We start from the raw sequence: 16,886 nt of genomic DNA on the forward strand, positions 1-16,886 counted from the left end.
AGCCTCAGAAATTCATCCTACATGTTGATTAATAGTCAAACTATTACAGCTTTTACATGAAAAATGGGAAAGGCTTCAACTGAAGATTGCCTGTAGCTAATGATGCAGTGGAATGAACGGTTTCCTTCCAGCTAAACCATTCCCGTTCCTGTAAAAATAAAGAAATCCACTCTTGGGTTATGAAAAAGACTCCAAGAACTTTGCATGTTTACGGGCTTAAAATAATGCCATGCATTTTAGTAAATCTGTGTATACAGACATTTTACCCATGGAGTCAAACACGTACGTATACACAGAACATAGATAGCTGTGGGAGATCCTCATCTATCTCCGATACCAAGCACAGAAGAGAAGCTGGTGTCCATAACCTGGAATTTCACATGTGTAAGCACATTACAGAGTTAATAGATTTTAGCATAGCTCCTGTCTCAGGCTAAAAAAATTGAAGTGTAATACCAAGAACACCACAAGGAAGTGCAGTGGGCTGCATAGAATCTGCCTGGCAAGGCTGCCTGACATACGCAGGGCTTGCTTGGAGATCTCCCTGTGGTTCAGCCCCTGGCGCCATCAGTTGGGCTTGAAATCAAAAGCAGTGGAAGGAGGTAATTAAAAGTGACTCTGCACCACTCCGCTGGCAGAAGACAGCTCTGCTGCAGCCACTGGAAGAGGGTGGGAAAGGATTCAGGGGGATGTAAGGGAAGGCATGTGTCTCTCCAGCTTTAGCGATTTCCATGATGGAAACGGCACTTTCCAGCTTTTAACCTTTACACCACTGAAGTCAAATATCAACTTTAGCTTTTAATTTCAGTGCACGAAACGCAAACTGCAGTTTGGCTAGCGTCAACCGCATGCTCTCCCTAAGCCGCAAGGAAGGTGCAGAGCTGAAAAAGCCCTCCAAGGCAGAAAGCTGAAAAGCCGAATTACACATGAGCGGTGATTGCCACCAGCACTTCTGCTAGCTGGCTGCACCACAGGATTTCAAGACTATGAAAGTCAGGGTGCAGGGGAAGGCCACGAGGTTCGAACCATCCTGTTGGCTGCAGGAACAGCCATTAAAAGAAATTAAGAGAAAAGTCAGACTCCAGAAGTAGCAGAAGACACTATGTTCCAACTCCAACCAGCTGAAGGAAAGTTTATATAAAAACAATCACTTGGTCAGTGACTCATAAGGAAAGAATTCCTAAGCTTTCTTCAGGGAAACCCCAGTAAATAACATGTCTGAAAACACATGAAGATGGTGTTGTCTGTTCCGTTACGATACTCGGCCCACATGATAAAACCTCTGGCAGCAGAACAACCTCCTGAGCACAGTTCTCTTTGGGAAACCCAAAAAAACAGTAAGAACTGCTGTGGGTCCTTGCAAAATCTGCCTCATATTCCAGCTCTCGTATGACATATCTAAGGCAAACTGGGAAGAAATGTGAAAATAACGCTTTTCCTTACAGCCTGGGAGAGCGCTTCTCTGTTGACTGCATGCAGGGGTACTCTCAAGATGTATAAATACCTGGCTTTCAGTACACTCTGCCTCTTTTATAGCTAAGCGCTTTGGAGTGAAATATCCTGCCACACCGCGCCCTAAGAAAGTGAATGCACGCACAGCCTCTCTGGAATAGGTTATCAGCCACACAGCAGGCTTTGCAAGGAACAGTGCTCTATCCAAAGAAAAGCTGGACGGAACTTGTAACGTATAACTTCTCTGGCTATGAGCTTTTTTTTTTTTTTTCCTTTCTTTCTTTTTTTCCAACAGAAAGATTTTAGACTCACTAAAGCAAGTTCATAAAAATAAGAGAGGTTACAGCGGTTTCCAAACAATGAGCAGATCCGAACCGTGATGTCTGAATTTGGACTGACTAAAAACTACTGCTGGAGATTGCAGGTAGGAACAGCAACAAAAGCACAGACGTTCTGCCCAAGCACAGCTTACATTTTGTAGCAAAGCCTCTTCAGTTTTGCAGTTGTCCAGGACAGACTGGAAAGTTGGTAGCAACTTTGTACTAATTTTACCTCTCCCTCTAATGAATTTTTAGCTTGTTAAGTGTGAATGTGGACGTTTTAACTTGCACTGGAAACCTCCCCTGCACGAAGTTCTTCCTGTAGGGATCTTATTTCAGTTTATGCTGCTGCCCATGTTTTCAGCTGCTATACATCCACAGCGGACTCCAGAAGTTCTCCAGAACACAGCCAGAAATTTTCCAAGAAAAAAACACGAAGGTTGGAAGCATCAGGGAGTAATTCCCAAGGGACTGGGGAGTTACCATAGTAAAGCAGTATTTTTACCAAAACGCACAGCAACACAAGAGGTAGCATCACTGCTATCTGAACTGTAATTTTCCATTGTAAGTCGAGGATTAAATTTGGAACAAACAGGGTATTTGTGACAATCTTTCAGATATTTGTGACTCACTGTAAACTCTGGGAGATAGCTTAATGCTCGCCTACATGAAGGAATATAGGACAAAATCTGTATTTTTAAAAAGCTATGGAAGAGCAGCCTAAAGGCCATCAATACCAGTGAAGCATGAGCTTTGCACAAAGAAAATGCAGCTGCAAGACAAAGGGAACTCTGAAATAGGAGCAACCTTTAGGCCTAACAATCTATTCCATCATCCAGAATGGAAGATTCAGCCAGAAAGGACACACGTAGGACTTTGAGACGTCCTCCCAAAACCCAAGAACTCACAGAAGGGAACAGGTGACACTGAGAAGTGCTGCATCTTTCTATCTGCTATGGAGCAGCAACACTCCTGAGCTTTACCAGGGAAAATACGTGTATTTAAATACTCTGTCATAAATTTCAGTCCTGTTGCTTTACTGTCATGACGTAATTACACAATTAACTAGGAACCAGGACAATTACCTGGCACTCTGGATGGCTGAACTGCTTCCAAGGACCCACTGATTACAAAGGGAGACTGAAGTAGTTTACAGTCAAGAGATCCAGCCTTGGAAGGAATAATCGCAAGTTATTCTAGACATAGATGCCTAGAAATACATGCAGTTCCCCATTCGGATACAATCCAAAAAGATCTGAGTTGTGAAAGGAAAATGTTGTACACGCAAAGGAAACACATTCAGTGTGTTGGAACGAAGATGCCAAAGCTCTTTGAATGCAGACACATCTGAATGCACAGACACACACACAGTCATGGGCAAACTCACCTGAAGCAATTTTCCAAAGTTTTTTTTTGTTTTTCATTAAACCAGCAAAAGGATGAAGAATCTCATATGCATCTAGGCTAGTGCACAACAATTACTGATTTTAAACCACTCGAACTCAAGTGACCCAAGAAAACCACTTGAGCCAATTTCCAGCCATACTTTAAGCTGAGATACTTCTAGTTCACCAGCTAAGGAGGGATGCTCATGTGAACCGGAATCAAATTAGGATCAATCACTCACCACTTACTCTTAAAAGACAAGCAGAAATAAGTTACCGTGTACTCAGCTGATGTTAGAGTGAGGTATTTTTAAAGAAGCAAAGACGAAGATGTCTTGGCAAACCTGCTCCAAACTGCATAAATCCTGCCTTTGCAGGCCTAAAAAGAGAAGTCCTATAGAAAGAAAGAAATGCTGCCACTTTACAGAATTCACTGTTCAAAACATAATCCTCATTTCCCCATCCTCTGTTAGTCAGACAGTGACAAACAGGTAGCTTGCTTCAAGACCCTTTATTTCCACAGAGGCTCAATGGCTAGTGACAAACCTCTAACCAAAAATGCAGGCAGGACACTGTTCAGTAATTACCCACTGATTCCCTCTTGACATTCTTTGACTGTAAGCTTTATGAGCCAGGAACCACGTTTTTTTATTCTAAGTTTGTAAAATGGGATCCTGGTCCACAACTGCAGCTTCTAGACAAATAGCATCGATTCACAATATTAACAACAGCTGCTAGAAAGGCATCATGCTGCGGCTTACAAAAGAAACTGTACAAATAAGATGGAACAAAATAAAAGAAATATGACATGGGGCAGAAATCACAGCCTCAGTTGGACAATGCCAGGACTGGTTCTAGGAAAGGAGAACTCTATTTTAGCAGAACATTCATCAGACGACAGAAAGCAGGGGAAAAAAAAACAACAGTCCACTAAAAACTTACAACGCTAAGCAGAATACGTCCAGTCACAGCAGATGAAATCCTAACCCTTGAGAAGTTGATGGGAGTTTTGCAACTGACTTCACCATGCCCAGCATTTCACCCGTGTTCCAGCCTTTCCATGACCTACGTTGGTGGCAACTAAACCATTTCTGAGCGTATGTATTCATTCGTTGGTTTAAGAGGTATTTTCAGCACAGCACTATATAAAAACGAGCACAGAGAGGAAGAGCTGCTGTTTTCAAACTCTTGGAGACGACACGCTTCCTGAAGCAAGGGTCCTGATTTCCAGCACACCGAGTGCAACACAGCCACTATGGTGGACTGCAGACAGTGCTGTATTTTGTTCTCAGCTTCATCACGTTTAACAGTGGGCCCTTAACTGGAAGCCACTGCTCTGGAAGTCAAGTCCTATAGAAAAGGGTGAGTATTTGCCTTTGCACAGGGCATTGGTTACTTGTACATATGTACAGAGGCTCGCACACAAATACACCAGCTCTGGTTCACATATAGTCCTGTTCAAGAAGGTATCGCAGCGACAGACACCTATACATTTCACAGCTATAGACACCTATACATTTGAGGCTGTTTGCTGGTGCCCTTGTTCATAGAGTCAGACCATTACCTATATCGAAGCCCCCAGGTGAGGAACAGCAAGGAACAATGCCCAGAGAGCTCCTTGGTGCCCGTGGCTGGCATGAAAACCTCACCTCTCATGAGAGGCAGCAGCCACATCCCTTGGTCACAGGTGCCATTAAAAAAAGGTTGGGTTATTTGAGGATGCCTGATTGTATGCAGCTGTAAAAGTGGATTAACGGGTGGCCTCTGCCATTTTCTTCACTGTCCTTACAGCAAAGCTAAGGACAATCTAGCAGACAACGCTTCCGAGAATTTGCTATTTGAGTCACAGCCAGGTTACCTTTAGGAGCTGTAATTCAGAAGTATGGCACGGCAGATGTCAGCCTCTGGCCCTCACCAGCAGCAGACTGCTTGCAGTGTCTGCACCCAGGGAGGCTGGCCTGCGACCGCACGTCACGTTCACGGCGGTTCCTGCTTCCACTGGAAAATACCTAGGTCTGCAAATCAGGGGGAGTTTTAAAAGCACCACAACCGAATGCCAAATTACATTGAATAAGATACTGATAAAGCCAGAGTATCTCATGCTCTGGGTTCATTTTTTAGTTAATTTCCCTAAATGACCATAAGTACGGGGCCCAGCGTAGTAACCCAACCACTGAACAGCTCAAGAGAACAGTGTGCAACAAAGAAGACAGAAAAGTTCGAATATCTGCTAACTAAAGGTCTAATGCCAGCCCGACACCTTGTGTAACAGCTCATGGCAACTTTCTATCCACCCATCACAGAGCTTATATCTAGCCAGATAACTTCACGTGTTATTACTGAATATTCCACCAAGCTCAAATATGTCATTCTCTCTTTGAATTTCAAACAATTGGATTATAAAAGGTGAAAAGTAGAAGTTAGTTTTTGATTTTGAGAGAGAAAGAAAGAGAGAGAGAGAGAAAAGGTGAACCGAGTAATACCACTTGTTTCTCAACTTCAGGAGCAGGAGTTTTAGGAACAAAAGTATCTAAGTCACCAAAGTGAAAGAATTGCAGACATCAAACACCCCAAAACGTCCACTGCCAGAATCTCCTAGTGGCAAAAACCCACCTCTCCAAAATCAGCACAGTTGATATACCGAGTGTCATGCAATTGCATCACATAGAGAAGGGCATTGGTCAATCCAAGGCCACAACGGTGTTGGGAACCAGGTGAGACAGGAGCTGAAGAGCGACCACAAAACACGAAAGGAGAAGTAGGAATGGAGAATGAAGTATCAGTACAAAGGATTTTACACACAGAATGTGTGCAACTGATTCTCCATGTGGACAGTAATCATAAACCTAAACCTATCTCCCCAAGAAAATCTAGGGTAGGTTAAACAAATCCACGATGCAACTGCACATCAGACTAGACATTGAGCATCCTTGGTTTAGACCAAAACAGAAAATAGCATTCAGTTTCTCTTGATCATTTTGTTGTCTCTTACAAATGAGAAAAAAAAGAACCATCTGGCTGTTTCCCAGCTGCCCTCCACCCTCCTGTCCAATGACTACATTTCCTGCTGCACTGTAAATGCTATGGAAGTATCAGCTTGGTGACATTTTGGGCAGAAAAAAATGAAATAAAATCGTGCATATTTTTATTTAGACCCAACTTTTTTTATTATTACGTGCTACTCAGGAGTAGTTTTTTGTGAAACACCTAACTTGGAAGACCTTACAGGGTTATCCCAGAGTCTTGGGATAGCTGTGACTGTTCAGTTCCCCACGTTGGTGACACCATGGTGCTGCACTAAAGGGATGATGGAGAGGCAACCACAGCTACCGAGACCTGGAGACACATGGACTCAGGTTGCAGGCATCAGCCCAGAGTCCCAGGGATTTTGAATGGCACTGGGTGGTGCAGCCCAGCCCAGAAGCACCAGGAAAGCATCTTTAGGGGTTGGCTGCCTTTACTACCTTCCCCAGGGCAAATCTCTCTCCTTTCAATAGTCATATATGACCAGAACAGGGCTGACCCTCATGTTCCGTGATGTGAAACAACCACAGAGTTTCCACCTTTCTGCACAGCTTCGGTGAAATCCTTCATTAGAATGGAAGTGGTGCAAAACTCAGCTGCAACATAAAAAATGAAGAATTCTGAAATATTTTTAATATGCAGATGCCTTGCTGAAAGCACAGTAAAGAGCCCACCATGAACACATTACAGAAATAAAAAAAAAAAACCTGTTTGCTCATTTCTAAATTTCCTGGAGCTTGCTTAATGTCAGCAGGTCCATTTAATAGGAGAAATGTAAAACTCTGTGACAGCTATTGAACGCCCGACCCCTGATATAGGCAGTTACCAGCTTTGCTGGGGCTGGTTTTGAAATCCTTCAGTTAGCAAGCCTGCATCTCGTTACAGTCAGTGCAACTGATGCAATGCTATGAATCTTTTTCCCCTGTACATTTTTAACTCTCTCGTGCCAGCAATTATTTTACCCTTACAAGAACGTAAAAGAGGGCTGCTCTGTTTTTCAGGGAATGAGGCTGCATCTAGTTTTTTGTTTGAACTTGTAAATAGCCAGAAGAACGGGAAAAGTGAGTTTATTTGAAACGTGTTTTCACTTCCTTGAAAATGTAAGGCAGCAAGAAAGGCAGTGAAAAACAGCCTGCCATTTCCTTTCCTCCCCGTAGTTTGGACTGCCGCTGACCCAGCGGCGGTGCGCATGCACACACGCTCCCTTGCTCGGCTCCTTTACACCGTGACTTCATTGTAAAATTCAGCTCGTCTGTTTGGAGCAGCGACCGAAACGCTGTCTATAAAATTATGGCATTTCTCCCACTTTAAAAAACATACTTTAACACTCCTTCATTTAGGAGTTATTTTTAAACCTACTTGGCCTGAGGCCAATTTTAGTCGTAGCTGAAGGGGATTCTTCTTTTCCTAGAATTTAAAGCCTTTCTTTCCCAAAATACATCTATGTGTATATTGAATTAAAAAGCAGTAAATGCACAGTTTAGACTTCTGTGTGCACCACTTAATCCTCTGGCACACCAGCACAATTTGCTGTTCAACTTACTAGTGTGTAACAAACGCAACTGAGTGTTTACTTTCTCTGGTGTAGGACCTTAACTTGCAGAGCGATGTCGGGAGTTTCCGAGCAGAAGCACCGACTTTCAGTTTGAATCTGGCTGGGACGCTCGGAGAACAGCACCGCAGCCAGCAGCTGGCTGAGTCAGGGCGCGTGTCTACCAGGTAATTGAAGACCCTTCAGAAATATGGCTGGATTTGAAAAAGCAAGCAAGCATCGCAGCCCTACTACAACGCAAAGATACGCGTGGCTTCTGGCACAGAACCTGCATGTACATGGCAATAGCCAAGCACGGAACAGATGAGCTGAGAGCGCTGCTGTCATACACCTCGGTAGAATGAGTGCCCTGACTTCACTCGGTCTCAGTTCCCATTTTCCAGGAACGTCTCAAGAGAGAGTAGGACATCTGGTCTTCTTAATGAAGTAGCCAATTTGGAATCTGGTTCTGTAAAACTGCCCCCACTACCCCTATATTCCCTGCTCCCCCCCCCCCAAAAAAAAAGGAAAAAAGAGACTTGAAACTAAGCGATTAATATGTCACCAAGAAGTATTTTAAGCAATAACGTGAAAACTGACCTGGCAGGGAGAGTACTTTCCTTCTCTTTTCAAAGGGAATTCTGTTTTTCTCAGGAGAAATTTCCATCTGAATTATACTGACTTTATATTAGATGAACGCTCATGTGCTCAGCGTTATCCACACCGTGACAACTCCGCTAACCGGGATGCAGATCTATTATATGGATACTTCGGTTCTACGTGCGTTGTAAAGGGTATCAGCAAGCGCAGTAATTCAAAATAATTAGCAAAATTTGGTAGTCTTTGATCCGCAAAAAGTAGTTTAATCAGATTTTTTATTTTCTAAGTAAATTTTCTCAAGACTGACCTCAGCATTGAAGTGCTTGATCCTTTAAATTAAGTAGAAATGATTGGATAATGCATGTTTCAAGGATGCGAAAAGAAAGGTGAACTCTTTATATTAAAATGCGTCACCTTGGGGTTTTGTTTATTTTGTGGTTGTTGATTGCAAATCCTAGGCACTTAAGCAGTGAGACAAAATTTCAGGAGGACACAGCACCCAGGTAACCTTTCTACCTAACAACACTGGACATGTAACAAACATTACCTTGATGAGAACGTTGCAGGTTTTGTTGTTTTTAAACAGCAGGCTCTGGAGGGCCGGTGCCTTTTGCTTTGTTTTTAAATTAAAGTGATGGAAATGCACGGGGGAGGAAGCAAATTCGCAAAGATGAAGACACTCGGCATCTTCAGCATCTGGACTGAACTACAGACAGCTTCTCAGGGCTCTGCCCAGCGCTCTGCCTGTCCTGCCTCTGCGCAGGACTGTGGAGCAGAGTTCAGTTTTAACGCTAGCGAGACGTGGCTTGCCAACATGTGCTTGCTGAATGAGGTAGGTCTCCATTACCTCATTCCAAACGACCCCTTTTACAGATCCTATCCAACAAAGCTTTTGAAGATGTGTTTATTTTTAACCATGTGAGAAATCTCACTTGCGTTAATGATTGTGCAACAATAAAAAGTAAAAATAAAAATGATTAGTAGTCCACCAATGACTATAAACCCTCTTCTCTTCCCTCCCCCTGCTTTTTCTTAGGAACTTGTTACTCCAGTGTTTATTTTTACTTTTGCAAATCTTAAGGGGCAAAGCTAAAGGCAGAAAGCAGCACCATGCGATCTTTACATATGACACAATCCACTGTGAATGCCACACCAGGCAACAAGAGGAGGAGGGCTAAAGCCTTGCTAGGTACCCAGTAAATCTGTAGAAGGACAGTAAGGAAGGATTACGCAGCTTTGAGAACCACCACGATCCACAATCTGCCGCTACTTTCTTCTCCCAATATCCCTTCTCAAACTCTTTTACCACCTCTCAGATTTACCCATTTCATTTTCCATGCACTAGTCTCAGAAGAAGCCTGAAGGTGTCTCTGGGGTTTGAGTCCCCACAGGCAGCTGCCTTTAATTTTACCTACCTAACTGGGATACGTAAACTTCAGAAATGAGCACAAATGACTTGTGTGAAAGAAGGGAGGGGACACAGATGAGGATACAATGATCCCCCACAAGGATCTTGCTCCGAAAGAAGGATCAGGATGGCTTTCATGGAGATTTGCTTTGGAGTTACCTTCTGGCTGACAGCCCAGGCCGGAGAGGGAACATTTGTGAGCCTACAGCAAGAATTGCTCGGAGTGAAAGGAGAGCTAACAGCTTCACCAAACCTCAAATCTCACAGGTTTCTCCTATACTTTGTACGTACTCTGCCTTCCGCTAGCAATTAACTCCAAGTCAGATGCTACTTACTTGTCCTGACCTCCCTGGAGCACCCCACAGCTCAGCTCTCTGGAGAGCAGAGCTTGTCCACGTGAGTCCTGGCCTCCAGGTTTAGATTGTGCCAGCTCCAGGAGATGGCTGGTGTCCCACGTATCCCCATTTCCCTCGACAGAGCATGTACAGCCTAACATCTCTCATCAGGAGACCAGCTCAGCATCCACTGCAGCAGCAAAGCCTTAAGCCAGCTTATCATAAGTGAACATTATAAACATTACCTTGATATTTCATACCACCTGCTACCTGAAGTCCCTCTCTCTATGCTGTCAATGCATCACTTCTCCTACCCTCCCCCCCCTCACCCACCCAACACCAAAGCCCCTTTTCTCAGGCAGGCTGGCCAACAGAACACAGATTTTTGGTGCTTCCAAGCACAGTCACCATGGAGACAGCAGAAGTCAAAAAGTGGTTAAAACACAAAAATTCAAACCAGACAAATTCTCAGACATTCAGAGCTTTTAAAACCCACCTGGGTCTTCCCCAAATACCTGAGAAATGCCACAAGCTCACAACAAGATGCTACAGGCAGTATTTCAGGGGCTAGTTTCAACGTTTGCTACGAAGCATCTTCAGATGCTCCAGCCACATCCTCCTAAGGGTTAATAAACCAAAACAGGAAAGAAAAAAAAAAGCACAAAAGCTGTGTAACTTCTTTCCGTGGAATGACGGACTCTCTCTGCCGCATATTCCAAAGTGTGAGATGTGAAATTTCCATTCTTACACTCAAGTAAAAATGGCACAAAAAGTACAAACCCTGGGAACTGCTTGATTATTAGTTTATCAGATCAACATCAGCAAAACTGTCTTTTTATGTGCTGCTTAGTTTCAAAAAAACCTACCATGCATATTTCAGCTCTCCCTCTCCACACCCCACACCCTTCTGCTGCTGTCCAGCTGGAACACATCAAGGGTCTAGAAGCCAAGTCAAATGTTGACCCCACCCTCCTCCATCCATTTTAAGGCACCTTCAAAGCCAGTACACTGATCTAGTTCAGCTTAGCCAACAACGCCAGCAAATCTGTTATTTAAGACTTTAGTGCTGGGTTTTTATAACTGCCCATTAATACAAGCTTTGATGTATGGTCAAAAAATCCAGCTGTAATGAGTTTCATCAGACTGTAGTAACCTTTCCTCAGAAGGTCTTTATTACTATACCTTCATAATCTTTGGTCCCAGTACTGCTTTATAGTATCGTTCTTACTGAAATGCCTTCGAAAACAACACTCAGCACCACTTAACACATCTTCTTCCCCAAAATTAAAATGAAGCTCTATTAATAGGCACTTTTGTACCCCACACTTCTAACAGGAGTTTGCTCTTAAGAGTACGCAGGCAACAGTTGTGTGAAACAAAAGATAAGCTGATTTTTATGACAAAACCCTTGAGACAGGATACAAAAGGATTTTGTAAAAGGACAAGAACTTACTCTGTTGTTCCCCTTTGCAGGATGCAGCAAGGAGGAAAGAGGGAAAAAAAAAGAAATATTAGATACATTTATTTTACATACATTCAGTCTAACTCGCACAGTTCTGGAAATGGCTCAAACCAAATGAACTGACTCAAAGAACATTCACTGAATCCTTTCGTTAGACAGCTTCCAGGGAGAGCAGGACATTTGTGCAGGATTTAAAATGCTCAGTGAAGCTGTAAATTCACACTGTTTTTCAAAATTTCCTCTCTACACAAACATTCTGATTCCACTTTTGCTTCCTCCAGTGTAAATCAGGAGCAGCTCCAGGGAAGTCGGTGGACACTAATACAAGGGAGAGGAAAACAAGGCCTGAAATGATCTAGGGATGGGACCAAAGCCAGCAGGATTTTTGTGCACTGGTAACACTGAACTTCCAGTACGCAAAGCAAACCCCCTAAACGTGTCTGCTTACCCTTTCACGACAGCTACTCCCTACGACGTAGCAATGAATGGAAAGTTTCCCCATCCAAAGCTTTTTAAAAAGCAAATACCGTACGTTTAGATGAGCAATGAAAGTAAGGAGGAGGTGGCATTAGGGAAAAAGGGGAGAGGAACGGATGGTGCTAGCAAGGTAAAGTGTGCAGAACAAGTTACGGCGAACATCTGTGCCTTTTTTTTTTTTTAATTGTGAGTTTTGCCATGAGCTGGCACGAACAGCGTATATTATACAGCGGGAAGTCAGCCAAAACAAACACCAGCCTACAGTTGAGAAATACAGTCTGGAAAGGTTAGTCACAAAGTTGTAGTCATTTTTTCAAAAAGGAGGTTTGGATGCATCCATACAGAAAGCCGGCAGTAAAGTCAGCTGGTAAATGGATATCCCGTTTCAAAGTGAATTGGCCACAGTGTGATTTATATCAAGCGAGCTGACTTGCATATGGCTTGGAAAAATAACACTGATTCATTGCTAGCCGGGTGGCTGTCAAAGCCCACGTCCTGACAAAAGCAAATCTCCTGGGGAAAAGCGGTGACTTGGCAAAGTGCGAAAGATTTGGGGGCTCACAGAAACTTGGAGGGGTGATTAAAGATAAGTTAACAGGACAGTGAACATAGGAGTGTAACGTATCAGTGTGAGCACGCATCTCCATGTGCAGAAGGGCAAGGAACGCAGGCAAAAGGAAGCAAGGAACTGGGGGGATGGGGTGATATTTGCCTTTAATTTTTAATATTTTAATGAGTTTTGTTTAGTCACAAAGAAAAAATAAAAGTCAATCTTAGACTTAGCTTACAGCGTCACATTAGTACTGGGGAATTCCTATTAATGGCAGTAAGGCCTGACCCCATTACCACTGTCATCGTAGGGTTTTAAGTAGCACTACTAGAAAAACAAGAGGAAAATGAATATTCTTAGTTGAGAGATTTCTTCCTTGTGAGAATTCAGAACAAATCTCTCTAATTTGGTGACAAATTCCTACTTTTCCTGCCGCCGCAGAAGGAACCCAACTAGGGGCGAACGCGTCGGGTTTTCTATCGGCGCTACCGCACACGAGCGGCAGAGCTGTTAATGAAAGCACACAGCTTCCCTACAGGCTCCGGGCTGTGCACGCTGCTCTGGCAGTTACAGAAAGCAGGCCAGCTTCGCCACTGCAGTCCTCCAGGTTTACAGCACTATTAATCTATTTTTCATTTCTAAGCAGCAGTTTTTCTACTTCGGGTGCCAAAGTCTTGGATAGTCAAAGTCACCAGCTGTAACTCACACGTGAAAAAGAGCGAGGAGGTCAGCCGGGAAGGGGCTGGGGTACCTCTGCGTGTTTTTAACGCCGGGATTGCAAAGCTGCGGGGAAGGACTGAAGCAAACACAAGTTGCTGCCATTTCCTGGCAGCGCCTCTGACATAAAAACGGGGTCTCTAAATCTTCGAAGGAGAATAAAAGACTGGTGGGTGTCTCTAAAACTATTTTATATTGTCAGGGGAAGATGTGGAACTGAGGAGCACGCATATGATTTTAATGAAAAGTTCAGATGAAGTTTCCAAGGTACCCTGGGCCTTGGAGCTTTTGCTTTACAAAACTCAAAACGTTAAGAGCAGACATCCAGTACACATTTGGACCCAGAGTCCTGTAGGAACAAAATACTTTGCCAGACTGGAGCAGTATGAGGGATCTTTCCTGCACAGCTTAATAGACTACTGGATGCATTTCAAACTATAGGGTTTTGGAACAATGCTAGTCACTCTTTTTCTGATGTAAAGATAACTCTAGCGCAGAGAAGAACTGAATTCTGACTCCCCTCTGCTTTTGTCTTTCAAAGACGACTTTCATCTTGTATCTAAGAGTGCTGTGACAAACTAACTTTAAAAACAATGAGAGTTCTTTAGAAAACTTACTGAGTATAAAATACTTTTAGGGAGAAGGGGACAAGAGGACAGAAGTTTAGAAACCCAGCTAGTGTGCCCTTTTTTATCGATAAAGCATCAGATACGTGACAAATATGTCACAGAATACAAGATTAAATCAGCTTTTTTGACATCATAACCTGAGCAGGAAAACAAAATGCAGTACTTTGATCTTAGCAAAAAATTAGATAACCTCTCATAACTAATCCTTCTAAAATGAATTCTGATGGTCTTATCTAAGAACAGATCTACTGGGACAGGCAACATACTGAAGAGTCATCAAAAATATATACATGTATTTAAAAAAGGTAAAATCTGAGGTATTTGATAGGTCTCCTGCTAAATTTATATTTGACCTATTTAAAAATCAGCATTATCATCCTCACTGTTCATTCCTACAGAAACTGGAGAAGCGAGTAGTTCAAGGATTCTCTGATTTAGCTTTTGTTGGTAGCCTTGAAACTTGGTATGAAGAGAGGAAGCTGAGAGTCGCTTTGGTGCGTAAATAGCAGAATTCTGCAGAATTATACTGGAAACCATGGAGGTATCACAAGTATAAGGGAGGTGTGAGGAAGAGAGAGACAAAGAAGATGGAAGACATCGCAAGAGCCTGGGCTCAAGGAACCTAGTCTTTCCATGGGAAACAAGCAGGAAAAGGAAAAAATTCCATCAAAATCAAAGCATCATTTCCCAGACTAGATCTTCCTCTGAAGGTAGCCAGTGGACTTACCGAAAAAAGGTGAACCACGTATTGGGGAAAACTACCAAAAGCTCAACTGACATATTTTTGGTTACAGTCAGCCTTCTCTCTGGATACATCTCCTCAAACCTTCACTCAATATTAAAGCGGAGGTGAACAGCAATAGAGAAAAACACTGAAGAAAAATTTCATCTCAAACCACTCAAGCACAAAGCTCAGAATTACTTTAAAGAAATCCAAAAATGAGGAACCCCCCTTACACGCTGATTGAATCCCCTGGGAGTTCCAGCACTTGGAGAAAAAGATGTGTTTACTGCAGATCTGTCATGAACAGCAAAGGCCTTTCAAAATGGAAACCTTATCCATAAAATGGAGTAGCTGTAGTCTGAATGGTCTTTAACCAGCCCTTCTATTCAGTCCCAAGACCTGGGTCTGGTGCTGTAGTCCATATTGCTATGGCCTCGGCCGCATGGGCATTTGAGGAAGCTGGACTTCAGGAACAGGGCCAACTCCTCCCAGGCTTATATAAACGAGAAAACACAAAATGACGAAATCCAAGAAATATGAAATGATAGTTGGGCATAGTCCATTTCCCAACTTCCTGTCTTTTCTGTGTAATTAATAGAGGTGGTTTTTGGTTTTGTGTTTTTCTTTTTTCTTTTTTTTTTTTTTTAAACACTATTTCCTGTTCAATTTGCTTCACATGATTAGCAGAGTAAAACAGTCTTTGGAAAGGTTTAGCATGTGTTTCATACACAAAAACATGCAGTGAATCAGTAAAATAAATATACATGATTGCCTGGAATGCCTCTGTCAGTTCTGTAATACAGAGCTTGCAGGAATCAACTTTTTTACTTTAGAAGACATTCATAGAAACAGCGAAGCTCAGAAAAATCCAATTTGCTCAATGCTTTTACTACGCAGTTCCAATGAATTACATTTTGGAACTTTTTTGTATTGAGGTTTGACACACAAATTGTTCTTAAGGTATTTCATTATGAATATTTAAAAATTACCACATAAGAGTTCACTGAAAAGGCTACAATTTCTTGAGAAATCTGCAGACACTGTGTTTTCCCAGATGATATGATTGTTTTTCTGACTCAAACAGAGCAGCTACTGGAAAACTAGTGAGCTGTTTAACTTACTGAGGATTTATCAGGATAGACACCGGCTCGCAGCAGAGATGCCTTCCAGCTATCCACCTCCTCTTGGGAGTCACAGGCTAGTTCAAGGAAACGGTAATCCTTGTAAACATTCCTAGAACAAAGAGCACCACATTGTAAAATGAGAATTTTACTAGTCTGTATCATGCACACAGCATTTTAAATTAAAAATCCTTTGGGATCAGAAATGACTTGGTAATTGCTTTGGACAACAGAGTTTATGAGACAGGTGCTTGTTTAATAATTACATGGAGTACTTAAAAATATCTTAGAAAGCTACAGCACAGTTCTGGAAACAATAATCATCTGAAAGTACCGTGAAATTACTTAAAATCAATTTTCCAGCTTTTTCCAAAATAAGGCACATTTAGGAAAAGAAAGGCTGTTGTGATGCAGAGGACAAACACAGAAGGCATGCCAACAGAACTACGTCTTGTCACTGATTGCTGCTGTAACCAACGCCTATCAGAACAATTAAGGATGCCACTTTTTCCCAAGTTAGGTCCTTTCAGTGCACCCTTTTTAGCTTAGACGTCATCAGTAAAAGGGGAAAGAAAAGAATAACATTCAGGTATTTTTTTAAAAGCCCCCCTGATGTGTGCCATAGCAGTAAGAAAACCAGGACATGTTTAAATAATACCTATTGCAAGTCATTAATAGCATTAGATAAATATAAGCATTATGAATAGGGAATCACTTAATGGAAGAAAAGAGAAAGAAGGAAAAATACATAATATGTAGGAAGGTGGTACTTGTAAATTCTCCAATAAACAGAACAGATTTTCCTCTTACGGTTTAGCCATTAGTTTCCGAATTCATAGTCTATATGCAGACCAGATTGCTATAAATTTGTCAGCCAACAGTCTTTTTAGGAAAGGCCACAAGCTTAGCTGACAAAGGTTATGAAACCACATTTTGCTAGATCTTAAAAGCTGCACAAGAATCAATCTTCCATTGCAACAAGACTGTTTTCTTTCCGTAGCAAGCTACGGAGAAGAGGGAGTGGAGGGTGGCAAGAGACGCTCACAGAGGTTACTTAACCTTCAAAAACAGCAACAACCAGGGGTCCTTCAGTTTCGTTATGCTATTGAAGTGGTGATTTCTGCCATATATTTTGAGAAAATAATGTGAAT

The 16,886-nt window shown here is 42.4% G+C and overlaps 1 protein-coding gene across 7 annotated transcripts in view; it reads right to left on the reverse strand.

Annotated features, from left to right (window-relative positions):
- DNM3 (dynamin 3) overlaps positions 1–16,886 on the reverse strand; it is a 177,206-nt gene that overhangs the window by 39,321 nt on the left and 120,999 nt on the right. For 5 of the 7 annotated variants that reach the window (XM_035332692.1, XM_035332696.1, XM_035332695.1 and 2 more), the window contains 2 exons: positions 15,736–15,847; positions 11,509–11,520 (listed from right to left, as the gene is read on the reverse strand). In XM_035332692.1, coding sequence (XP_035188583.1) covers positions 11,509–11,520; positions 15,736–15,847 — 124 coding nt within the window. The remainder of the gene's footprint in view (positions 1–11,508; positions 11,521–15,735; positions 15,848–16,886) is intronic. The other 2 variants (XM_035332694.1, XM_035332697.1) reach the window with 1 other exon arrangement.

This window comes from Oxyura jamaicensis, chromosome 8 (assembly GCF_011077185.1).
Source record: "Oxyura jamaicensis isolate SHBP4307 breed ruddy duck chromosome 8, BPBGC_Ojam_1.0, whole genome shotgun sequence".
In the NCBI taxonomy this organism is placed as follows: Eukaryota; Metazoa; Chordata; class Aves; order Anseriformes; family Anatidae; genus Oxyura; species Oxyura jamaicensis.